General features: G+C 43.4%; 1 protein-coding gene and 1 long non-coding RNA gene across 2 annotated transcripts in view; one reads left to right on the forward strand and one right to left on the reverse strand.

Annotated features, from left to right (window-relative positions):
• Nucleotides 1-7081: 7081 nt before the first annotated feature.
• cdh31 (cadherin 31) lies at nt 7082-23090 on the reverse strand. The gene is made up of 18 exons (XM_060072425.1): nt 22597-23090; nt 21891-22002; nt 14479-14567; nt 14185-14400; nt 13902-14027; nt 13612-13755; nt 13378-13528; nt 12598-12770; nt 12361-12489; nt 11474-11659; nt 11100-11344; nt 10791-10933; nt 10596-10687; nt 10283-10415; nt 9831-10052; nt 8464-8594; nt 8171-8317; nt 7082-7832 (listed from the first exon to the last, which is right to left on the reverse strand). Exons 1-18 carry the CDS (start codon nt 22645-22647, stop codon nt 7620-7622), a joined length of 2703 nt encoding a protein of 900 aa, XP_059928408.1. The 5' UTR covers nt 22648-23090; the 3' UTR covers nt 7082-7619.
• Nucleotides 17218-27295, forward strand: part of LOC132472706 (uncharacterized) — a 154874-nt gene continuing 144796 nt past the window's right edge. The window contains exon 1 of the long non-coding RNA XR_009529158.1: nt 17218-17309. This is a non-coding gene — a long non-coding RNA (uncharacterized LOC132472706). The remainder of the gene's footprint in view (nt 17310-27295) is intronic.

A 27295-nucleotide genomic window follows, 5' to 3' on the forward strand; every position in this document is an offset into this window, starting at 1 on the left:
CTCAGCAGCTGTCCCCTGGCTCAGGAGTGAGCCGTCTCCAGGAGGTCCTGGAGTCTCCTGGCATACTCTGGGCTGGGAGGAACAGGGGGGATCGGGCGGCCGGCCAAACGCCAGGTCAGCTGGGGTGCGAAGCTCCCTGCCCAACATCAGCAGAGCAGGCGTGCAGGACGTTGACTCCTGGACAGCTGACCTGATTGAGGCAGATGATTGTCCCAGTCCCGCTGATGCTCAGCCGAGACAATGGCCAGCTGCTGCTCCATACAGTGATGAAATCGCTCCACCAAGCCGTCACTCTGTGGGTGCAGGGGGGTAGTACGGGTCTTCTGTATGTCCAGCCTGCTACATAAAGCCGCAAAGACACGGGATTCAAAATTTCTCCCCTGGTCACTGTGGATGGACTCCGCTGCCCCAAAACGGCTAATCATCCCCCCGACCAAAGCGTCCACTATGGTCTCCGCCCCCTGGTCAGGCAGAGCGTACGCCTCCGGCCACTTGGTAAAATAGTCCATGGCCGTGAGGACATACTTGTTCCCCCTCTCTGTGCAGGGTAGCGGGCCCACCACATCCACCCCAACCCATCTTCATAGGGAACCCCACAGGGAACTGCTGTAACTGGGCATGGGACCTTTCAGTGGGGCCTTTGCGGGCTGTGCAGCCATCCCAGCGGCGACAGAAGTCCTCAACGCCCCTCTTGTGCTGCCCCCAGTAGAAGCCAAGGCGGAGGCAACGCAGGGTCTTTGTCACCCCAAAGTGCCCTGAGCCCACAGCGCCATGGACCGCTTGAAGCACTTCAGAGCAGAGAGTGAGGCACCACCACCTGCCACCTCACCTCTCCGGTGGCAGGTTCCTTCCAGGCCCGCTGAAGCACGCCATCCCACAGCCGCAGGGCCTCGAACTTAGCCCACAGTCCCTTGGTGACCAGGGAGAGAACGGCCACTTCTTCCCATGGGGGCCGCCGTTGTAGGTCCAACCACTGGACCCACTGGTCGAAGGTCTGCGTCCTCCTGCTGCTGCCGTCTCCATCCTGCGGTGTAGCAGACTGGGGACGCCACCTCCACCGCAGAACATCCCTCCTCCTGGCTGCACAGCTCCTTCTCACGGCTCTCCCTCCTTTCACAGTTGCGGCAGCCATCCTGACTGCAGGGGCGTCGGGAGAGGCCATCTGCATTAGCATGGCGTGCCCCTGCCCTGTGCACCACACTGAAGCTGTAGGACTGCAGCTCCTAGATCCACCGTGCGACCTGCCCTTCTGGCTCCTTGAAAGACATGAGCCACTGGAGCGCGGAGTGGTCAGTCCTTACAGTGAAGCGCAGGCCACAGAGGTAATATTTGAAGTGGCGTACAGCTCTAACGATGGCCAGCAGTGACGCAGTAGCGGCGTTCAGCTTTGTTAAATGTCCTGCTCCCCTTCTGGCCCCTCCTGTGTCAGCACGACGCCATTGCCAACGTTACTAGCGTCCGTGTCCAGGATGAAGGGCAGGGCAGGGTCAGGAGGGGAGAGCACCGGGGCTTTGGTGAGAGCTCCCTTGACACGGGTGGGCTAGCTGGGTCTGCATGCGTAGTTCTGTAGGGGAAAGGGCCTGGAGAAACTGATCCCGAGCGAGTTCGCTCTGCACGGCTGGCGGCATGTGGGCGTATGCTCGCCGAGACAGGCTCTCAATATCGTTGGCCAGGGCCCGCAGTGTCTCCCCCGGCTTCCTGCGCCTATTACAGAGTTCTGAGCCTATTAGCCCCGGCTTAACACACAGTCCAAAATGCCTCCTTAGTGCTCTAGGGCAACATTGTCCGCCCTGTCCTCTGGGCTAAGCAGCAACAAACAAGACAATGCGTCGTCCGCCAGACACATCGCAAGCTGGGTAGACACTGCACTCCTGTGGCGCCAAGCGCCACTGCATATATAATGCAACGATGACGTTATTTACCATTCCGCCCACTTACAATATAAACAATTCTTACTGGATTAGATGCTTCATGAACCACCTCCAGAACGGATGCTTGTTTACATTTTGTCTCTGTTTGGGATATTGTTCCGAATACCCCTATTTGTGTCATTTGTTCTGTCGGGCAGACGATAATGCGCCCTTACCATCAGGGGCCTGTACTATGAAGCTCGATTAGAGGGTTAGCGAGGTATGTTGAGCTGAAAGCCTGGGTTAGCTGTACCACGAAAGTCGATCTCTTTAAGCGTCACTGTATCACCATGGTGACTTATGCTCGCAACCAAACCTGGGCCTCGTTACCCGAAAGCGTCGTTAGCCTACGTGGATCGTGAAGGGCGTCGTAAGGGCTTCGTAGAGTTTTCACCGCGTTTCCCGAAAGCATTGTTGGTAACGAACGTCGTGAAAACGCTCGTAACTAACGAGTACTCCAGGGGTACTCGTAGGTACTCGTAGGACGCTAAGAGCATCGTTAGCCTACTATAGCCTCAGTGGCGTCACCATCGGACATTCCGTGTATTGGATGCGTTTTATTAAAACGCATTGCGCCTTTATGTTCTTAGTTTGGTGATTAATAAAGATTATTAATTTATTTATTAATAAAGATTTTAAAATGGCCAAAATAAAACGGGACAGTCCAGAAAATGTTTGCGCAGGCAGGGCACTCAAAATGTGTTAGAGAAAGTGGGGGTATTTGTGCAGACTGTGACATAGGCTACTCATAAAACATAGCCTAAAATAACCCAAAAAATTAAAAATTAAACAAAATAATGAATGAAAGTAATGAAAGAAAAATTAGATAAAATAATGAATGAAAGAAATGAAAAAAAAATTAAAGGCAAAAGGCTGGGATATGGTGGGGATTGGTCACGTTGACGGGGATGTTTAGTGACATGGGGAGGGGGGGGGGGTTAAAAAAAAGCCGCGATCACTCTTTGGCGTGATTCCAAACCAGCAGCGTAATCCGGGAGGCCGTCCCGAAACTGATCTTCCTCGTCCTCGTCCTCGTCCGGTTCACCCAACGCCACCCCAACCTTGGCTGCAATGTTGTGCAACATTGCTGTCACTCAGATCACAGCGCACGACTTGGCTGGCGCAAACTGGAGCCCTCCGCCGGACTTGTGGGTGGAGGCATCGGAAGCGCAACTTCCACCTGCCGATCGTGCGCTAGACAATGCACCGGGCCAGACGGTGGGCTTCGTTGTACTGTTCCTCGTGGACGTCTCCAGGGTTAGCCACTGGTGTGAACAGGTGAGGCCTAAGCGGATAGCCACTGTCTCCGAGGAGCCGCCACTCTCCCCTGGAGGCTGCAGCCAGCCGTCCGATGGAGGACTCGCGGAACACGAAGGAGTCGTGAGTGCTTCCAGGCCATCTCGCTACGACATCCAGGAGGATGCCCTGATGGTCGCACACCACCTGGCAGTTGACAGCGGCATATCCCTTCCGACAGATGTAGACATGGCCATCAACGTGGGGCGTGAGAATTGGAATCAAAGTTCCATCCACGACTCCGGCCACTTGTGGGATGCGGAACGACCGAAAAAGGTTCTCTTGGGTCGCACCCATCTCGTCTCTGCTGTGGAAACGGACGTGTCGCGGTACGAGACGAAGGAGGCTGTATGTCACTGCCTGGACCGATCTGCAAACTGACGCCTTGCACAGGCCCTGGCCATCTCCTACCACCTGCAGGAAGCTCCCTGTGGCGTAGAATCTGAGGGCGGCCAAGAGCTGCACTTGCGGTGTGAGCGCAAAGCTCCTCCTTGTAGCACGTCTGAGGTCTTGCCTGATCGCCCCAAGCAGCTGTCCGATGGCCTCCCAGGGCAGCCTGTAGCGCTGTATGACTGCCGCCAGTGTAGACCTCGAGGGGGTCAAAGTTGTCCCGAATTCGGGCATTGATCGCAACAAGGCGACTCCGGGGACGCCCCGGCCTCTCTCTCTCTCTCTCTCTCTCTCTCTCTCTCTCTCTCTTCCTCTTCCTCTTGCGCACGGAGCGCTAGCACACGCTGTCTCCCAGCCATTATTTGCACTGACGTACTGCATTGTCCCTTGCACTATATAGGCCTATGTTCAGAGATTAATTAATCAAACCTGTCAACGATTGTTAATTTCATGCAGTGGAAAATGCCGTGAAACGCACAGTGCATTCAGGATTAGGACTGATATATGTCGGCTTAAGCCTAATCAATTGTGTTTTAATGTCTTTAGCATTCATATAATTGCAGTCTATTTTTTTCGTAGGCTACTCTGCTGTTGTCCTTGATGGGGAGATATTTTAACCCTTTTTAACACAATTTTCCTGCGAATTTTCCTGCGTCTCCCCCTCCTACGGAACACATTTCAGCACCGTGTCAGTAGACAGTTACAATCCTACGATGTCGTTAGCGCAGTGCACGCGCGTTCATGTCAAGAGGAGTTTCGGGAAACGCGACAAAGAAATTATCGATGGTTCGAAAGATCCATCGGGAGAATGATCTTACGAGCCAAGATCCATCGTTATCAGGAACGGGGGCCCTGGTCGGGAGCAGCTTTCCAGCTTAGTCTACCCGGAGATCGGCTACTTAAATCGGCGTGCCCAGCTTCCTAGCCCCTCCTCCGACAATGGCGTCACCATTTGTGGGTGTTCCCGTGGACCTCGGCGCACTTATCGTACAGGCTTCTCTCCGGAGACAGAGGGTTTTTCGGGACAGATCCGATCCCTTGGCATTGTCCGACGATATTCTTTATGAGAGATACAGTCTGAATCCGAATACTTAGTACATACTATTTCTGTTCAGTGTCTACTACTTGACCGTACTACACTTGACTGTGTAGAACGGTCTATAGCTATGCGTAGAACGCCACAGAACGCTTCCGAACACCGCCGAACTCCACCGGATGTTTGGAGATGACGTATCTCCCCTCAGATGCCGGCAAAATTACCTTGATAAGTTACCTGTTTTCCGTCTTGTCATCGCTAACCCATCATTAAATTAAAAATGTCTCTTTTTACTTAATTACTTACTTTACTTTTTTACTCTTTTTAATGTCTCTTTTTTTCGCCGCTTTCTACGGCGTCTTTCTGGTGGTGTCGGGTCAGCCATCTCTTCTTCGTTCGTTACCACACTCCGGTTGCATTGTGGGATAGCGTAGTGAACTCCGTTGTTTACTGTGGCGGTAGTACGCATTCTGAAACGTTTTCCGTACTACACAATGCGTACTGACGCCTCGTCTCCACATACGTATGTTTTCCGTATCCGTCCTTCCGTAAATTTAGTGAAGGAGTCGCTAGTGTTTTACGTACGGACATGAATTTATTGACGGACAAAAGATAGGGGAGCGTATGATAATTGCCGTTTTTAGGAGACCGGTACTTTGGAACATGAGGATTGACATACACAGAGATAAAAACAAAACCAACCAGGCTTGGAAAGAGATCGGTGAGGAGTTTGGCCTGCCAGGTACTTCCATACGGAACTTCCATACGGTATCTCTGTAAAACGACGGCGAAAGTTAAATTTTTTGAGCGTATATTACGGACCTACCGGACAGGAATTTTACGGAGGGGAGGAGTCTCGGCGGAAAAACTGACATTACGGAGAATCACATAGGAATGAATGGACTTTCGGTCGGAGACGGTCGGATCGCATACGAGAATGTACGTATGTGGAAACGAGGCGTGAGCATTCGGATGCGCTATATTTGTGGCGTACTACAAAATCCATACTATATAACAGTCAAGTATGAGTATTCGGATTCAGCCTATGGGTGCACTCACACTAGGCCATCTGGCCGTGGCCGTTTGCACACCTAACCGTGCTCTGCTGGCCCAATTGTTCTCTGGCCTGCACTCACACTAGGCCATCTGGCCGTGGCCGTTGGCCGTCGCAACTGTGGCCAGGCCACGGTCGGTTCTGGTACGTACGCAATCACGTCGTAATACGTCATCACCAAGCGTCCGCTGCGTGGACCATAATAAAGTCTGCCGCCGGTCAGAGTTTTAACAACAATGGACAACAACACAGAGAACACAGTTCGCACTTTGCTGAGTCTGTTGCTTATTTGGACATATGTTTACCGTTTAATGGGAAAGAAGGCTTGTCGCCTTTATTATGACCATGGTCTTCGCATGGACTATACGTCATCCAGCTCAGGTTGCGCAGCCGTGCTTGTTCGCGTGTCGTCTCATTAGCATCTCTACCGTAGCGGCCCGTACCGTAGCAGCACATCTCTCCCAAGTGGCCACACTCACACTGTCAGATTTGAGCACGGTTAGGTGTGGAAATGGCCACGGCCAGGGCCAGATGGCCTAGTGTGAGTGCACCCTAAGCTGAAAAACTGCTCCCGACCAGGTTTGGTTGCGAGCATAAGTCACCATGGTGATACAGCGACGCTTAAAGAGATCGACTTTCGTGGTACGGCAAACCCAGGCTTTCAGCTCAACATACCTTGCTAACCCTCTAATCGAGCTTCGTAGTACAGGCCCCCGGTGGGGTCATTTTTCCATTTTCTAAACATTGACGCGTACTCGCATAATCTAGTTCATTCCACCATCTGTCGTTATTACCGGTTATTGAGACGGTGATCATGTAGCCACTTAGCCGATGACGTCCTTCCAGCAGATTTAGATTATAGTCCCATTCTGCTTGACACCCATATTGCTGCTCGCAGCTATTTTTCATTTTAAAGCAGTTGGGGACACTTGTGAGGACAGCTGAGCTGCATCAGCATCATGAGATCTAATCACAGCTGTCAGACTTTTTTGGCGAATCACGTTTGTTATATGTGCCCATAAATATGACCTGTCTGTAATCTCTAAAACATTTGTTAGGATACACCGATTATCAGTCCACATCACGATTCAGCCGCAAAGCTTCTCGTCAAGCAGCTGCAGCAAACGTAGGTACAATGGAGATCAAGATTACATCTAAAGATTTGAAGGAAGTGAGTGGTGAACAGCACAAATGCCTTTTGGAACCCAGCATCTGTGTGCAACAATCAATACAGGCGGCCATTTCGGACAATGCCATTTCGGACACTGCATAAATGTCCTTCAACAATTCCACACCTCTTAAAAAAATGCTGAAACTGCCCAAAGCTCTACAAAACATGATAGTAGAAAGCTAAACAATTGACCAAGAATGCAAGACTACACAAAACCACATCCATCAGGTAAAACACAGAAGTTTTATGCAAGACATTCTCAGATTAGCACTATTTTTTTATTTCGGCTTGATTACACCAACAAACCTTGCAAGTAAATTTATTCAAAACATTCCCCGTAATATCCCCTTTACTTTAGTCATCCTATCTACCTAGTGGAAATACATCCTAGGAAAATAAGGAATATATAAAACTCAAAATTCTATTTGCAATTTAAAAAAGCTTTAAAAAAAAAGGTTCTTACAGAACATCAATGATGTCATTACTTAAAAAATGAAAAAAGTACAAGCTATGATATAAAATGTTAAAGCCAACTTAAGAGAAAAATATTAAATCAGTGCCAGCAAATAAGAATTGAAAAGAAAACACAGGATAGATCAACAGTGTATCAAAAGGTGCAGAATTATCTAGTTCATAGCTCAGATAAAATTATGTACACCATTCTTTGTGATAGGTTGCCCTTCCATATACTTAAAAAAAAATCTTGTTTTTTTTTGTATTTGCTTTGTCCAACAAGACCAGCCAAGCCTGCCGTTGAGGAATTTACAGCATATCATCCTCTCCTCCTCCGTACATGTCTGCTAGCTTCTTAAAGCGAGGACCCCATTCCCCGAGGCAGTCGTAGTCCTGGTCCCCACTGCTTGAGGAGTTGAGGGACGACAGGGAGCCAGCATCAGAACCTTTACCCTCGTCATCGAATACAAGGAGGGAGTCATAGGGGGGCGCCAGCGGGTCGTTGTCTGCTGCCGTCAGGTTCTGAAGAGGGCATACAATATAGTGGGGGGCCATTGCATTATTACATTCAAACAGAGAGATCACCATTTACTTGACCAATAGAACAGTAGCATACAGTGGAGTTAAACTTTTTTCCCCCATTCACTATGACCAGCTATAAGCTTGATATGACAAGTTAGCTAGAAGCATAGGAAAGGCCAGATTTGGGTGTGGACATTTTCTGTGAAACTCAAGTAAATTACACCAACCGATGCATTAAGTAACTTGCTTTGATGCAAGACCTCAGTGATTTTATAAAGCATTGTATTTGAAGAATCATCATGAAATGAAATGACACTTAATATCACGAATTGACTCACATCATCAATAAATTTTCCAATGTCTTCAGGATTGGCAGGCCGAGGTCGATACTCGGCTTTAGGCATGAAGCACGGCATGACGTCATTCCGGAAGACCTCAGGGCGGTTGTCCAGACCACGATGGAGCACACTCAGATCATAATAATCCTGAAAGAAAAAAATAGAAGTCAAACCACAGCAGGTAAACTTATATAATAAATGCAACAGAAGTAAAAACAGCCATCCTAAACAACAATTACATCATCACATTTAAACAAATTTCTTTATCAATTGATCCAATATCGGGACCGTACCTGGTCGTCCTCTCCCCCCCCTTCTTCATCATAGTAGTAAATGTTGTCCCTGATGTCCTCATTTGGTAGTAAAGGCTCCTTTTGCTCTCCACCTCTGCGTCTAATGAATATTAGCAGCAGCAATACCAGCACTGCAGAGATAAAACAGTCGTCTTATTAGATCAGATGGGCAAATTGCTGAATTAACTTTTCAATCTGTAATAGCATCACAGTGCCATCATCATTATTCAGCAAAGGATGTGTCTTGACATGTATAGCTATACATTTATATAACTAAGCCCGGTCCACAGTATTACATCATTGTAAAAATTCAGAACATTTAACCAATGTTGGTGCCAGAGCTGAAAAGGAAATTGCCATGAGAGCCAGCAAGTTATATTGTGGTCCAAAAGTGCAGTCCCCTCCTCACCCTTGAAGCTTCCAGAAAGTTACTTAACCCATTTAAGGGCTGGCCTCATGGTGAATCAGTTGACCAAACTGAAGTACCCCGATGACTTCATGTTTATTAATATAATTGGAGTCCAAATAGACCAAAAAAAAAAAATCATGCCATAATAGGAAATGCGTATTTAGCTTTTGGCTGTTTTGTTTTAAAGGGTAATTCCGGTGTAAAATGCATTTGGGATATATTTTGTATGATAACAAGTTGAAGCGTTCGTTTTGGAGCACAAAAAACAAAATAAAGGCTTTCTTCAGTTGGCTGTTTTTAGCCGATGCCATCAAAACACTATAAACTTGGAACGATGGGGCCACCCGTTATCGCAAAAACTAAATCGCTATTTTTAACCACTTAAAGGCTAAAAGTAGCCTGACACTTCTTTGGTAGTATAATAAGGGTCTTAACATATGAAGCGAGGCATTGAGAACTTTGTAAGTGTACAGATTGTTTATTAAAAAGGACATTTTATAGACACAATACCATCAGTAGATCACCCGTCGACGCCATTTCTCAAAGTTCTCAATGCCTCGTTTTATATGTTAAGACCCTTATTATACTACCAAAGAAGGGTCGGGCAACTTTTAGCCTTTTAAGTGGTTTAAAATAGCGATTTAGTTTTTACCATAACCAGTGCCCCCATCGTTCCAAGTTGATAGCGTTTTGATAGAGTCGGCTAAAAACAGCCATCTGAAGAAATTGTCTATATACGGTATTCTATTTTATGCTCCAAGACAAACGTTTCAGCTCGTTATCATACAAAACATATCACAAATCCATTTTAGACCGGAAATTCCCTTTAAGGGGATGTCAGCAAGTGTCGTTACACAAAATAAATGTAAAAAAAAAAAAAGAGCTAAAGAATAGCCAATTTAAATCACGAGTTGAAGAAACGTTTTGTGACAATGTTTTATTTTATAAACAAACTTACATAGCAGCAGCAGAACAGCTCCCAATATTCCTAGGATGACCGGCAGACCAATGGCTCCCTCACGGATCCCACCTTTGCAGGTCACCTCATTTCCTGTACAGTCGCAAACTGTGGCCATGACAATGTTGTCTTGCTCTAGACCATGGTTATCTGCCACTCTCAGGACTACATTGTAGTCTCCCTTGGGAAGGTCCCTGATTAATGTCAGGATTATCCCTGTTCCTAGATTAAAGAAAGAGGGAACGATGAGAAAAATAAGTCTAGACACCATCATTTTAATGATTTTTAAGCTGTGAACAGGGTCTGTCCCATAAATATAGTGGATTATGTTCAAATGTCAAGAGCTACTTCACATATCCATTAATCATGGTAGATTAACAGTTCACTATAATACCCCATACCATTACAATTATTTCAACATTTATGTTCCTGTAAAAAGTAGAAGTACAAACTTGTGCCATTCATCGTAGCAGTCCAGTTATTCTTGGACATGCCCACTAGTGATACAGTGTAGGGTGCAGCAAAGTCTGGCCCATCGGCGTCTGTCACAGAGAGCAGCTGAGGGGCAGAATCCTTATTGCAAACCTGAAGAAGGTAGAGAAAACATGTGCTTAATAACACACACACACACACACACACACACACACACACACACACACACACACACACACACACACACACACACACACACACACACACACACACACACACACACACACACACACACACACACACACACACACACACACACACACACACACACACCTTAATGATGCGCTCATTGATTGAAGGGATGTTGTCGTTAACATCTTCTAGTTCAATTTCCAGGGTTCCTGTACCAGTGGCTGGAGAAACATCTTAAAAAGAAAAATAAATCAAATGCATCATAAACCCTAAAATTAAATTGTACTTTGCACCAATATTTCCTAAACATAATGAATCTTTAAAATTCCTACATACCATCATCATATGCCATTATCAGGGCAGTGTATTTGCCGTCTTGAACGTATTGGCTCTCCCTGTCCATGCCATTCTTCACTTTAATCAAACCCGTGTCAGGGTTCACACTGAGCCACCGCGCTGGGTCTTTCATAATCTTGTACCTGGATATACGGAGTGAAAAGTGACATGCAAATGCTTCATGATCTTATACCTGGATATACAGAGTGAAAAGTGACATGCAAATGCTTCATGATCCAATAAAAAAAAAAAAGTGGTTGTTTGAGAAGTGGCAAGTAATCATTAAATAAACTAAAGATTTTAACTTACGTGACTTTCTGACTGCGTTCAGTGTCAGGGTCGGTTGCGGTGTACGTGACAATATCACTGGCAACTGCAAGATCTTCCTTCCTCTTCACAACCTGAATGGGTGGGCTAAACACAGGAGCCTCATTCACATCTTCTACAGAAACCACCACCGTGGCAGTGGCTGTCGGAAGGCGGATGGCAAAGGGAATTTCGTTTTCAACGGTCACAAGCAGCGTGTAGGTCTTGGTCATCTCATAGTCCAGACCCTAAATAGAGGTTTTGATTAGTTGATTCAAATGAAGAGATTTGTATCAAATATTGGTACATTTTAACGTATTTGGTAGTATCGTGTACAGAACATTTTTCTTAAACCACTACTCAAAATTCAACCCCACCTTCACAGTTGTAATGATTCCTTCATGCTTGCCAGTTCCGGTTTCCACGGCGAATTGGCCATTCTTATCTCCAGCAACAATTTGAAACTTTGCATTCCAGGCCGGAGAATTAAGCTCGTCCCCATCCGTCACAGACATCCTCACAACCTGCGCTCCCACTTTGTTTTCTGGTACACTGGCTTTAAACTGTGCATTTTTTAACAGAAAGAACAATAAAGGAAAATAAAATGTAACCATATAAACCATTAAATAATGATGCAATTCAATTTTGCCCAATATGTGGATTGGAACTGAATGGATAGCCTGGAATTGTCCAGTTTTCTTAATCATTTTAGGGGTTAATTTGGGTTTGGGTCCGTCATTTTGGACCCATGAAGATCTGTACTGGGGGTTTGTGCGGACTGCTAAAACCTGAACAGGGATCGCGTCTATGAACAACACTTTAACGCCATTGTTTCTGCGTTTAGGGTTTCAGTTAACACCACTATAAATGGACCAGGGATTGCCCCAGTCGTTCCAGTCCACAACTCCCCCTAATTTCTGAACAATCAGGGCATTTTCTATGATCCCCCTCAATCCCCCTTTTTCGGGAAAAACCCCTGAATACTAGACATTCACATTACAAAGTCAATAGGCCTATTAGCCATGTGCTTTATCTTGGAGGGCACTGGGCAATGACAATTTACCATAACTCTCAGAATTGGATCAAATGGTTTTCTCAAGCAAGACTTAAAGCAGTTAAGCCTTGATTAAGTCTCACAAGAGGCGAGTTGAAGTCAAGTCAGAGTCTCCAAGCGGTTTGATACTGACACGTCACAAGCCGAAAATCAATAAAAGAAATGGGTCTGGTTCTATGAAGAATGAAAGGTCTTCACACATGTACTTGCCTGAGCCATCTCAAAGGCCGGGGCGTTGTCGTTACTATCAGTAACTGTGAGGTGAACACGCCCTTTAACAGTCAGGCCTTCTCCTTTCATGTCTGCAGCTTCTACTTCCAGAGTGTACTTTGGGTATTTCTGCAGAAAAACATACAGATTGAAGTCCATTTTCAATAAAATAATTGTGCATATGGAAACCTTTCTGCTTAAAATGACTGCCGTGGATAAATAAATACAAATCCGTACCTCTCTGTCGAGCCCTTGCTGCTTGACTCTGATGACTCCACTAACAGGGTTTATGTCAAACAAATTAGCATTGGGCAACTTTGGTTCCTGGCTCAGAATTTTATAGTGGACTAAAGAATTATCAGAATTTGGGTCGTCCAGATCGTCGGCTTTGATTGTAATCACTTCAAAGTCTGCAAGGGATAGACCGAAAGAATGGATTTACAAAAACATGAAGCGCTCCAGTTGTAGTAGGTGGTCACATCTAGAAAACAATGTAGATGTAGAGTAGAGCTGCAACGATAAGTCGATTAATCGACCCCCCCCCCCGACAATTAATCGATTACAATTTTAATAAATCAAATGTTTAAATAATTTATCAAGTACAAATACGATTTGCTGCTTAATGCTTCAGGTCAATTTAAATATTTCGTACATGGATAATCATATGAACCATAGCATAGTGCGGGTTGTCAGATAAAGCAAGCACTATTTATAGACTAAATTTATCCCAAAAAATAATTACAAAAATCTACTATGAAGAGAAGCGTGTGTTGCAGAGATGGGCACAAAATATAAGCTTTCAATCATAAGCTGCAGTATTGATTTAAAATTCAAGTGCATTCATTCACTCTCCGTCTGTGTGTCAATGTCTGCATTAACCGATGTAAGTCGCTTTGGATAAAAGCGTCTGCTAAATGCACTAATTGTAATTGTAATTAAGTCATCGGCAGGTTAATCTCAAATTGCAAGTCGACACATTCTATAGAAATGGTTTTGATTTCCTCTGTGTGGCATTACCTTTTGCTGAAGCCTCTGCAACTTCTCCGACATAGGGGTCTTGGGTGAAGACTGGTTTGTTGTCATTGGCGTCGAGGACATTTACAATGATGAGCATGGCTGCCTCAGCCGCAGCATTCACCATGCCCGCTACGTCGGCACTAGCGTGGAACTGCATAGATAAATATTGATTATTTTGCATGCAAGGGTCGTGCATATTGACAAATTTTAATTTGGCCAGCAGGTTTTCCCTACTGTGTAATTGTTTCTCTTCTCCCGGTCTAGGGGCTGGGTCACATAAAGCTGGCCGCTGTTTCTGTCGATAGTGAAGAGGCTGTTTATTCCATCACCCATTATCTTGTACTCCATTCTTGACTCTTGATCTTTATCAGAACGAATCTAAAAGGAAGATAATGCATAGAAAACATTTTTACCCTGGTAAGACTGAATAGTAATTCAATACCTTTCACTTGGGATTTCGATAATGTTAAGTTATGAATCTTCACATGTAGTTCAAGTTAAAAAATAGCCTAACGTCATCTTACCTGAGCCACTAGTTTGGGGTAGGGCCCCCTATCATTCTCCAGAATGTTAAGAGGAGGGATAACCCAAGCTCTCTTCCGCCTCCTAGAAAACCTAAGAAGGTGCAAAACTGGCAGGTTTTGAATAACCTAAAAGGGGTTAAAGGATTCATGTTGAATTTAAAATAGGAGGGATGGAATTGCAAAAAAAATAAACTAATAATTAATGTTGAGAAATTGGCATCGCAAACAATGATATACATCTCAGAAAATGAACTGTTTTTTATGACTGCGACCACAAAGATACCTCTGTCTTATTGGAAGGGTCCACATTTGCACTCTTTTGCAGTTCCTTTCCTGGATTCTGATGTGCCTGAATTTTCATGGGGTGACTTCCAGGGTGATGATGGCCATTGCCATGGAGTTGCACCCTGATTATTGTACTAAATTTTTGCCCCTTAGAATTCAGGGAAGAGATGAGGAAGGCCCTTTTTCTTCCACGCATGGTTGTTTCTCTCGTCACCTTCACAAAATACCACAATACACATTACTTCCAAAACTAGGACAGAGGCTGTAATTATCCATCTCAAAACACACTTACCATTAATGTTCCGTCCTGCTCGACATGGAAATGGCGGTCGCTGCTGCCGAACTTGAATCTTTTATGGGCCATGCAGTCCTCAAAACCAACTGAAATGTCAGCACAATAGAAGTTAACCTTTATACACTGCGTCTGAATAAATCCTGAGTCAAAACACAAGAAATAGGAGCAATGGTGAGAAATTAGCACCGAACCAAACGCTGGTCTCTTTTTACTACTACTCTTCACCACCAACAATGTAAGGCACATTCTTTAGATCAGATGTCATAGGTAGGGTGAAAGTGAGCTAGTAATAGTTTGCATTGCTCAAGTGAACAGCTATCTAACTTCCCAGAGCAGTGAGAGACAAGGGATGATGAATTTTGAATTCCTACGTACTTTTTTGGTTCCTACTGACTGTACAAAATGTCGACTGAAAAATGTATCGCGGCTGTAACTGGGCACCCGGTGTTGTACGATCCGAGCCTTTTTCATTTCAGAGATCGCAACAAAAAGGCTCTGGCCTTGGCGGAGGTGTCACGCCTGGTTGGTTGGTCTGGTGTGTGAGTTATTGAAATGTTTGAGATTATTGTAAAATAGGCGCGATACATGCCTGCTAACCGAGATCCTAGCATAGTAATCTTCCTTGCTCTGAATGGGACGATATTGTTTTCAAATTACGAAAATACATACGTTGTGCAAAGGAATAATACGTTGTGCAAAGGAATAATGCACCCATAATAATGCAATAATAATGCATGGAACAAACGTGTCACTTCAATGCAGTTTAATAGAGGATAGACATCTGACAAATGATCATTTAACAGATGCTTTTATCCAAAGCGACTTACAATAAGTACATTTGTCATAAGAAGTGAAACAATATATCGCTGTCAGTGACAGTGATAATGACAGCTGTGTTTTCTGTTGTGTGTTCAATAGTTAATGAGTGCAACATCCATAGGGATTTTGATACAAAGTGATGATAAGCGGGAGTATTTATAGAAAATATTTGCGATCTAGAACGTTCGTATTTAAGAGGGAATCATTTTAATTTGCTCTCCATACCACCAATCTAACCAACCAATCGCGTGTATTCATGCTATAAACAAAACACGTTTTTGAAATCGTCACATACACAAACTAATCGATAAGACGAGGGATAAATTACAAGGGATATATCTCTTGTCTTTTATCCCTCTATTCCCACCATTCCCCACTATTCACGGAGCCTGAGGTGATTCATTTTTAATTAAATAGTCTAGATAGATAGATAGTATCTATCTAGAGTCTAGATAGATACTAGAGTTTTCGGTTGGACTAGACGGATACTGAGTTGAAGGAGTTTTCTTAACCCAAAGACAGTGAAGGTACAACACTTTTATGTAGGCCTACAGTCCAGTTTTAAGATATGACCAAAATACAAGCTGTGGTCGCTCACACTAAGTGAGTGCACCCTAATAGGGTGCACTCACACTAGGCCATCTGGCCGTGGCCATTATCACACCTAACCGTGCTCAAATCTGCCAGTGTGAGTGTGGCCAGTCTGGCCAGGCCAGGCCAATTTGGCCACTTGGGAGAGGTGTGCTGCTACGGTACGGGCCGCTACGGTACAGATGCGCACACGCACGGCTACGCAAACTGAGCTGGATGACGTATAGTCCATGCGACGACCACGGACATAATAAAGGCGACGAGCCTTCATTCCCATTAAACAGTAAACATCGCGTCAAGCGGTTCAACTGTTGGTGTGCTCTCTGTGTTGTTGTCCATTGTTGTAAAAACTCTGACTGGCGGCAGACTTTATTATGGTACATGCAGCGGACGCTTGGTGATGACGTGTTACGACGTGATGACGTATGTACAAGAGCCTACCGTGGCCAGGCCACAGTTGCGACGGCCAGCGGCCACGGCCAGATTGCCTAGTGTGAGGGCAGGCCAGAGAACAATGGGGCCATTTGAGCACGGTTAGGCGTGAAAACGGCCAACGGCCACGGCCAGATGGCCTAGCTCGCTGTGGGCGTGCATGAACCGTGAACCAACCTGTCGGCGGCTGGCTGTAAACAGTGCGGCGCCTATGAGTAACTTATTAATCGACGACCAAATTCGTTGCCAACGCATTTAGTAATAGATTTTTAGCGATTCGTTGTTGCGGCCCTAGTTGGATCGTTCACCGATCAATCGATGCATGGATCATTACACCACTACCCTCCAGCCTTTCACTTTGCATTGAAAGCCTGCGCTCACGGGACACGGGACAAGGGATTTTAAGGCTCGAGGTGATCAGCACACGTGTAACCGAACAGACCCACCGAACGCGTGGCAACACCCCAACTCTCTAATGGTAATCCGAAAAAAAAAAAAAAAACACTGGTCCGTATGGTGCGCCTCTACACTGATCGTCCATCGCATGGACGAATGTGTGCCGCATGTGAGGCTCATTTGTATAAAGTAAAGTCCAACATTTTTAATTCCCTCAACACGCCCACGCCAGCCGTCCAAGACTCCCAGTCCCCACGCGAGCTTGCGTCCAGCACTAGGTGAATGGGAGGCAACGGCTACACTTGATGCAGGACAAAAATATATAACTTCCTTTATGTAGCACAATTTCTGGCCTGTATCCGAATACAGATAATATTTAAAGTCACAACAAGTAAACGTGAATAACATTTCTGGCTATTCTCCCCGTGTCTTGTAGGCTGAAATCACCAGACCAATAGTCTGAACCTCTGGGTTCATTTATGAATCATAAATCAACATGCAAAGACCAAAGGGCTTCTGGACGCAATTGGATGGACCTACAACCAATCAGAGCAAGGGAAATGTGTGACACATCAGTGTTAACCATCTTGGTAGTTTATGAAAGTGCTCCACTTTACAGTCATGGTATCACCCATATTACTAACCCATTAATAATAATTTTCAGAGAACGAAAGTTTAAACTTAATTTCAAACATTACAAATGTTGTTCCGGAGTTATGCATTGAAAAAAGTCTCCATGACATTGATTTATTAAAGAATGATAACCCACTTATGATCCCACTCATCCAAAAACTCCTACCTGCTGCTTCTACACTATGTTTCCACTAGATTTTAAAAATGAAACTACATTATAATTGAACCCTATAAATACACAGGATATTTTGGTGAAAGGACATAGCATAAGCTCATCTTCATTAGGCTATTTAGGTGTAGCGTTTTTCACCAGTGAGATTGTTGTCATAAAATGCTGTATGTCTTAAAATAGCCATAAATTGACTGTCAATTCCTCAAGACCAGCTTTTACCCTGCCATTAGATGCTTAGTCAGGAACAAGCCTGAATAACTGATTCAATTAATATAAAAGGGTTACATCATTATACTTTGGGAAAAAATATTTTCACTAAATGCTCTTTATGAACATACCAGAAAACCTACAGGTTACTTTCACACATAAAATTAAATCACAGTGCAAACTACTTCAAATGTATACTTAACCAGCATATTACCATTATATACAAAATCAACTAAGAAAAATTAACTTTGACATTGAAGGAACATACTACTAGGATTACTATCTTTTAGTTTCCTTCAGTAGGCCTACCTTGTAAAAGCATGTGCCAGTTCTGAATCTCATCATTTCACTTAGCTGTTGACTAAGGAGGCAGAATCCTGGAATGAACTTTTTTTGTTGTTGTTGAACATGCTGTGGTCCCAGACGAACCGGCTTTGTTTGCTCTAGCCTCACTCCCGTTTTGACCGATTTCCGACTGACAATGCCTGGGTCAGGCCAATCAAAGGTTCATCTAACATGTGGGAAGTTCAACTTTATGCCGGTAAAGAGGAGCGTCTAGGGGAGCACAAGAATTTTGATAAACCACCAAGATGACTGCTATTGATGACGCTAGGGCCCGACCGATTCATCGGCCTGCCGATTTAATCGGCCGATTATAGCCTTTTTGAAAATAATCAACATCTGCCAAAAAGACGCAGATTATTATTTTATTTTTTTTTATTATTATTATTATATATTTTTTTAGAAAGATTATCCTACAGAGTTCGCTCCTACTCGCCTTGCTAACTAACAACTTTAGCTGGAGTAAAAAATAGGAGATTGAATTTTACCGTACAACATGAAAGCACGCTCGCTCAAGGCAGCTGCGCGCTCACCTCACCAATGTACACAAGACGCGTTGTTTGAGCATGTTGTGCCTGTTTTTCTTTAGGTCCCAGGCCATGTTAATTTGTCATACTGTAGACTCTAACGGTGAGACCATACTGCTCAGCGCGCACGTGTTAGTCACTGCTCACGAGCGCAGCACATTGGGAGTTATTTATTTATTTTACATTACACTCATTTTTTACTGTAAATGTATTCTAAAACACTCAAAGGTTCTGCATTCAATTCACATATTCGTCAAAAGTTTTTAAAGTATATTTAAGGTATCAAAACTAAGTTTTATATGCTTTTCTTAGTTTTGTTTTTAATCGGCCGATTAAATCGTAATCGTAATTTTTCTCTGAAAATAATCAGCATCGGCACTCAAAAATCAATATCGGTCGGGGCCTAGATGACGCACGTCCCATTGCTCTGATGATCGTAGGTCTATCGTGACCAGAGGCATTTGTGTGTGCCTTATTTAATGCCTCATTGAGATTGAAAACTAACCGAGAGGTTCCAGACAGACGGACACAAATAGGAAACCGTAGCCTTGTGCTATATAGCCATTGACGCCTCCTTTCTGTTGGTCAGTATTTACTTAAAGGCTTAGACTAGATGACCAACAATGGCTTGTTTTGGAGGCCTCTGGCGTCTGTTTCCGTGTGAGAGGAGTTACAGGTCCAACAGGTTTCTACAGATCTTCTTAATGGATCAACAACTTATTGTAAACTTAAGTGAAAAAGTAAACAATTTGTTCCTCCCTATATATAACTCCCTAGAGATAATTTAACAGCAAAGATTCAATTGGTTTATTAGAACTACTTGGCTACAAAAGTTGACATTCACAATCAAACTATTTTTCAATTTAGGGTGGTTTTCAGGGTTGGTAGTAGTCTTAAAAAATAGAAAATAACACTATAGCAGTGTGTACAAAGAAGCTTATGACAAAATGTACACACAAGGAACAGCAGATGCAAATCAATAATGTTGCAAGCAACCATTAGTTATTCATGTTTCTGGAGGAACATCAATACTAATACATGAAGAATTTAGAAATTCCATTAGTGACCATGCATTATACCATTCTAGTGTTTGAGGAAACCGGTGCTGTGGTGGCGAGCCGAGTGGGTTCCCGTTACATTAAGATACATAGAAGAACATGTAACAGAAGCATTGCAACATTGACATTAGGGATGGGCCGATGGTCGATTCCATCGCCTATCGATGATAGATGGTTTCCATCGCGATCGTCTCAAGTTGCAAATGAAAAGGTGATTTTTTTCTCTTTGTAATTGTTTTTTATTGCCAGAAAAACAGCGCTGTGGTGTGCCGTGTTGGCTAATTACAGCTTAAAAAGCCCCGCAAATTGTAATTGAAGCTAACTGGCACAGGTGGAAACACACTCTGTAGAGCTGACCTCACGTATTCACTCACTGAGAGGAGAGGGGAGGGGCTCGAAACCTACCGGTCTGCTCGCACAGCGAAATGACATCACACTCCGCTGCATGTCACCCAGAAAAACTGATGGTCGCTCATCTATGTGTGTGTGCTTATGTGCGTCTGTGAGTGTGTGTGTGTTAAGACAATGGTGGAGCCATTGCGTGTGTGTCTAAGCCGCGTTAACATGGACTGTTCTGATCCGATTAGATTTTCAAACGGAATAGATCTATTACTATCATGCAATCCGAATGTAGGCCTACGGTATATATGGCATTTACAAAAGTGGTAAGCATACGTCCCGCATATACGATATGCAAGGGATACATTATATTATACATTATCCCGCTTATTACACGGCTCCTTGCCAAAATGAAACAATATCTTCACACGGTGCGTCTTTTTACAATTACCATTCGTAGTGTTGATCAGCAGAGAAGTAGTCAGCCGAAGACGTTGACGTCGCTTAGCAACCGGACATGCTAGGGTTGATAAGTTACCGGGACATGGAATTCTATTCCGATCAGAGAATTTTATTCCGATTGAGGCGTATATATGATATTTTTTTCTTCTGATTGAGCTGTTCTTCCACTTCTAATTGGATCAAAAGTGTCCATAAACGCGGCTATGTGGCGGATCTATTGCGTGTGTGTGTGTGTACATGAATGTCCTCACGCTCTGGCGTCAAAGAAAATCAATGAGAGCAACTGAAAACTATGCCGTAAGAAACTAAAACGGTGATTCTGAAAAAGTATTAAAGCTATCGAAATTTCGCTTAGATATTATTGAAGATACAAGTGTGTAGATTTGTTCATTGGTTTGAAAAATGAATTGGTTACAATGTGTTGAACTGTCAGAGGTTGGAAACTTGTAGACGATGGAAACTTGTAGACGATCGGCCAACCTTAGTTGACATGCTTTAATGAAACACCCATTTGCTACTTTTTACACTGAGGTCCTTTCCACTGTAAATTTATTTCAATTATAACGTTATTTTATTATTTTTCTGCATTGTATTGGAGAATTCACCAATTAATCGAAATGAGTGTAATTGTGTTCACAAGAAGAGTTTAAAGCATCAGGATACTTGTCTATAAAATATATTGGTATATTTTGGTATCTAATTTAAAATCAAATTAGGAGGCATTAGGCCTACTCATCCCTGATATGAGAGCATCAAACCAAGCCTGGAGGTTGATGGGTGTTCTTCCAGGTCATAAAAAAATAAATGATCCCATCTGCCATCTTTATGTTTGTCCAAACAATTTGCACATTGTAATCGTATTTTTTGTCATAATGTACAATTAGTATACTGTACAAAAGAAATACTGTGACAAAGGCAACTTCAATACTCATTCAGTCTCATCATAATATTTCGATTCTCAGAGTTGTTGAACAGGGGCGTAGCCAGGACAGAGGGGGGGGGGGGGGGGGGGGCACTTGATTGTCAATGGAGGGGGGGGGGGGGGGGGGGGCTATTTTAAGTGCAATATTTATTCGTAATGTTAAAATATAACACTTTAAATAAGAATAATGAGTCAAATTTAGACCAAACTAATAGCGCAAATATTTCAGCTTCCGTCCGTTGAAGCTTCTGTCCTGAGGATTTGTTATTTTTAAATTTTTATTTAGACTGGCCACCCATGTGGCTACGCCCCTGTTGTTGAGCCATAAAACTAGCAATACACCACGCCCCTGACTTTAGCTAAGTGCACTACATTAGTCGTATGGAATTATTTCCAACTAAAGTATACTAGTTGAACTGGGTCTATATTTTAGGTAGGCCCCGGCCCAGCTACATACGTTTGCCGTATGTACTCAAGAATCATGACGGCATATAGAAAACCATTGTTACCTTTTCCAAGGACATGTCCGCTATGAAGATGTCTTCTGTCTACTTGGAAAAGGTTCGAATCCTTCTTGAAGCCAGGCACACATTTTTGCTTTTCAGGAGTTGATGCCCAAGCCTGTAGAAGAAAAGACGCACACGTTCAGGGGAATAAGTTATAGTGGAACATATCTCTGATGGTTTGAGGAGAGATCATTGTAGCCCAGGATGGTCCAGGAGGCACACGATATTTCAACATTTATGTTACGTGTTTCAACATGTAGGCCTATGTATAGTGTTTCAAATGTAATTTAATGTAGGCCTATGTATGTAATGTACTTCAATATGTATGCAATGTAGGCTCATAGGCCTGTACGGACGTCATGAGGTTTATTTGGTTCCCAATGTTTTCACATATTCCACTGAAATGTCGATTAAGCTGAGATATAAAACTAGTTACACTACAATACATGACTAGTTAAACTTGTATACTAGAATACACGACTACATTCGTTTGTAACGCAGATTCGCACTCCAAAAAACCGAAATAACAAAAAGGTCTGCGGGCAATATGGAAAATGTAATACGTCTATAGGCGGAGGCTATATTATTTTAATGTTTATGAATTTAAAACTTAACTGGACAGCGTCAAATGTAAAAGTACGAAGTAGGGCGTAGGCCGCACAGAGGAATGGCGACGCGGAGCTCACGCAAAAGTCAGAGGAAATCTCACCTGGACGAAGACGAGGAGAAGTCCAACTCCAAGCCACAAAACCAAGCCCATTGGTCTTAAAATATCCTGTGTTCAGAATTCAACTGAATTCAATCGAACTAAATCAATCCGTCGAGGAGGCTGCTCTTTGTTAGTTTAGTTTCCTTGTGTTCGTAGCAGACGGTAGTATTTCGCCGACCGAAGCAGCAGGACAAGTTGTTGAGCAGGTATGATCGGAAAGTGACGTCACGTCCACAGGTGCGCAGATGCCGCCCCTTCTCGTCCGCCCTCCAAATATGGGCAACCGCAGGCTGGCCGTCACACGAAACCAGAACAGTCTGCTAGTGCAAACACGGAAAGAAATAAAAATAATTTGCAAAACCCTAGTGGGTATTTCGAATCCAGTTTGTACGCGCTATCTGATCAACTAGAGTAGAGTCGGCGTCTAGTGTTAATAATAAGTCCATAATAAGCACACTGCCTCAACGTCGGCTGGGTTGTGAAACTTCCCTATCGAGAGCTCCTTTCTGGAAGTGCTTGAATCAATAGTCTCGGTCTCTCTCTCCCCCACACGCACGCACGCACACACAAAATCCGTTGTGAGTCAGTTTGCTGTTACATTTTAACTTTTAACTTGCTGTTAACGGTGGCTTACGGATACATATATTTTTCTATAGGCTATTTAGCACTATCCCATAGGTAGCTCAAAGACGTGTTGAATTCTGGTAAATAGGCCTATTAGAAGGACAGTTTCTCTTCTGTTTATTCATTTTGATCTTATCGTCTTTCTGCGTTTCTCATTGATCACAAGTCACACCAGTCGAGTCATATCCTGCATTGTCACTGCTTTCATCATCAATAAAAACACCGAACGTTTCACAAAGTCCTGCCACTTTAAAAAAAAAACTTAAACATATGTTGAAATAGGCAGGCCTATATAGTAAGTGAATAATATTAAAAGTGCATATTTGGTTAGCTTATTCGGTTAAAGGTGGTAAGGTTTCCAATAATGCTAGACTGGTTAAATTAAGGTGTTAGAAATGGTTGCATTAAGACTATTGTGGATAGAAGAGACACGCTGCATTACCATTAAACGTTTACAGAAAGCTATGACATTGGCGACCGATTTCAGATAGTAATAGGCCATAAATACTATCAAAAACATGCAATAACATGGGACAATTTCAAGAAACCATTTGTATCAACTCCCTACCTAAAATCGCATTCAAGCAGAACATTTATTTATAGAGCATAATTTCTGAAAAATATTGTTAAGGTGAACAGTCATCTCTGTCCTCGTACAAAAAGATTAGCAACTGATTTTTCTACAATAGTTTAATTGTAGAAAAAAATCTGCCATAGCGGAATCTCGGTCCCATTTCAAAAGTTTGGTCATTATATGTTTCAAATTGTCTTTCTGAAGTGTCCGCACTGGGACTGAGGGACAAGTCGAATCCAAACTGGTTTCGGGACCTCGCTGTAGATCTGTTTCGAGGGGGCTTCCCCTGAGAAACATATACCCGACTCATCGACCGCATTATGACGTCACAGCGCTGGCTGGAGAGACCATGGACATAAAAAGAGACCAAACAGGGCAACCATTATCCAACTCCGTCATCTTGCTGTGTTGTTGTATGGAAGCATATATGTAGCAAAATTCAAATGGCAATGCAATTTGCAATTCAATATGTCATTACATTATGCAATTTACAAATCATTATGCAATTTTAGAATGTAATTTGTAAATACGTTATTCAAAGTATTTTAATATGCAAAGTGACAATGCAATCCTCAATTAAATTTGCAAAAGTTATAACAATAAAAATAGAATAACATTTTGTCAAATTCTTTGAGTTCCTTTATTGAAATTGTAAAGCTATAGCGTCCCCGTGATTGCAATCCACTTCGCCACGCTCCGTGTGTTGCGATATTCAAATGTCATTTCAATCCGCAAAACGAACGCTTTGCAAAAGATTTGGCAAAACGGAATCCAAAACGTTTTCCAAAAAGTAAATATGCAAAGTGACAAACGTATCAGCCAATCAGCGTATGGGCGGGATTCGGTGTAGTCTATTTTATTGTAGTGAGTATACTGTGATGATACCCTCCCAGCCTCGTACAAACCTGTCCCACCGGTACGTGTACGTGTGTGGCACTTATGGGGTGTCGCACCACACTCACCAACGCAGGGGTCTACAACCCGCTGATTTAAGAGTATAACGTGTGGCATCCCGCCACGTGGTCCTCGGCCTGGACGGGCCCGGGGTACCGTAGAGGACGGGGTGTACCACCCCCACCCACCAGCCGGCGAGAGAGAGCAGCCCTTTCGGCACCCCAATCAGGGTGATTGGGGGACACCTGGCCGGTGGCAGAGGAGATATAAAAGGGCTGACACTTGGACAGCACGGCACAGCACGGGAGGAAGAAGGAAGCGCTCGTGCAGCTAGAGGCCCACGGAGGCCCTAGAGACCGCGAGTGCCTTGGTTGACTACAGTTGACTGTTAATAAATGCCCGAAATGGCTTTAACCTTCACCGAACGCGTCGTTTGTACCGGTAACCCGGCTCATTCAAGGAGCGGGTTACCACAAACGATTATCAACAATCATGGAAAGCTGGGTAGGTTTATCAGTTTTAATAACAGTATGAACAAATAGAACACATAAATGACAAGTTGTCCTTTGTATATCTATAGTAGCAATAGCACATGCTAAACAAGGACAAAATCTACTCAAAATAATTTAATGAACTGTTTACAACCATGGCTAACCAGTGCATGAGAAGGAGATGACAGGAGACTAATGTTTCACTCTTTCAATTGCTCTAATTTGAGGTCTTACTGTTGTTATCTAACATACCATACAGTAATTGAATTGTGTAAAATTGTGAAATTACTGCACCTTAAAAATGACCATGAATTAGCTATACTCTCATTTGCATAGTGATTAACATTATGAATTTCAATTGTGTATACCAACTGTATGTTGGCTGACATTTACCTAACTTTTTTTCCCTTCACTCTAAAAGAGGATGCCTGTTTTTAAATTCCCTAGCCTGACACCCAGTCTGAAAGGCTGGACAGGGGTTCTCATCTAAAAGTAACAAGGAGATATAAAGTGGGATTAAAACATTGTCTTCTGTTGACTGCTTGTTATGTGGTTTACACATTAATATGGGAGGACTAGACACACACATGCGCACGCACACACACGCGAGAAGGAGGGGCTCGGCCCGCAACTAACGTGCGGAGATGCAGGGGCAGCTTCGCGCTTCGTAACAGAGACAGGGCAGAGCGCGAGCGCGCAGGGGGAATTTTATGAATGGTGAATGTAGGAGATAACTTCCCCTGCTTAAAGTATTTTATTGCAGTTATACCCAACCGGTATTTGCGAAAAATAAACACAGAAGTGAAAGATCTGTCACAAGACGATTGATGCGTATCCGTGCACATTTTTAAGTGGGTATACGCAAATCCTGGTGCGTTCCTAGTGGGTATACGGCGTATACCTGCGTATCACGTAGACTACACCACTGGGCGGGAATTACGTCACTTCCTATTGCCTCCAAGGGTATCTCCACGGTGGGTCTCTGTTTACCACACTGGCGTCAAAACGTACCAGTGAGGATAAGTCGTCTATCCTATCTCCCAGAACACACCCTCTATCAACTGCATCTGTGTCTTCAACACGATTGTTCTCCACATCATCGGCCAAACTTCGGAGCGTATCAATAATCTCCTCCATTGGTGACCATTGACCTGACGCATACAAACGTTTTTTTTTAATACATTTTATTGACAATTAGCAATACAACAACAGCCAGGGGGTACAGAAATGGCAGACATACAAAATACAGACACAAAAAATACAAAATGCAGCATTAAATTAAATATAAATATTATAAAGAGCACATACACTAAGTGTTTTAATAGCTGTCCCATTCCTATTGCCTGGTTTCATTCTCAAACACAACAAAAAGCGGTTTCTGATTCGAGTATTTACATTTATGAATATGCCATTAAGCTAATAAAATAATAAGGTTTATAATAAAATATTGGTTTGCTTGACTAGAGGTGTAATTGAAGCAACCAAACAACACATGTTCAATATAACAAACAATACATGTTCAATACAACAAACAATTCATGTTCAATACAAAAACAATACATGTTCAATCAATACAAGACACACGAACGAGTTCAAGGAAATTACGAGCAAGTGACGTAGTTCCCGCCCAGACGCTGATTGGCTTATACGTTTGCCACTTTGCATATTGACTTTTTGGAAAACGTTTTGGATTCCGTTTTGCCAAATCTTTTGCAAAGCGTTCATTTTGTGGATTGAAATGTCATTTGAATATCGCAACACACGGAGCGTGGCAAAGTGGATTGCAATCACGGGGACGCTATAGCTTTTCAATTTGAATAAAGGAACTCAAAGAATTTGACTGTTATTCTATTTGTATTGTTATAACTTTTGCAAATTTAATTGAGGATTGCATTGTCACTTTGCATATTAAAATACACTTTGAATAACGTATTTACAAATTGCATTATAATATTGCATAATGAATTGTCAATTGCATAATGTAATTGCAAATTGCATTGCCATTTGAATTTTGCTACATATATGCTTCCATATTGTTGGCATGGTTGTTGGGCGCTGGAATTTGACGGCAAGTTCTCCTTCGATGGGCCCGAACCTAGTGTCATACAATGTATTT

The sequence above is a fragment of the Gadus macrocephalus genome, chromosome 15, assembly GCF_031168955.1.
Source record: "Gadus macrocephalus chromosome 15, ASM3116895v1".
In the NCBI taxonomy this organism is placed as follows: Eukaryota; Metazoa; Chordata; class Actinopteri; order Gadiformes; family Gadidae; genus Gadus; species Gadus macrocephalus.

What these genes read in the sequence shown, in the direction of transcription:
- cdh31 (XM_060072425.1), bottom strand. Translation starts at nt 22,647, where the DNA reads ATGGGCTTGGTTTTGTGGCTTGGAGTTGGACTTCTCCTCGTCTTCGTC. An exon ending in CGGACATGTCCTTGGAAAAG is followed by an intron (nt 14,568 to 21,890) that starts GTAACAATGGTT and finishes CTGACATTTCAG; the next exon opens with TTGGTTTTGAGGACTGCATG. An exon ending in GAACGCAGTCAGAAAGTCAC is followed by an intron (nt 10,934 to 11,099) that starts GTAAGTTAAAAT and finishes CCGTATATCCAG; the next exon opens with GTACAAGATTATGAAAGACC.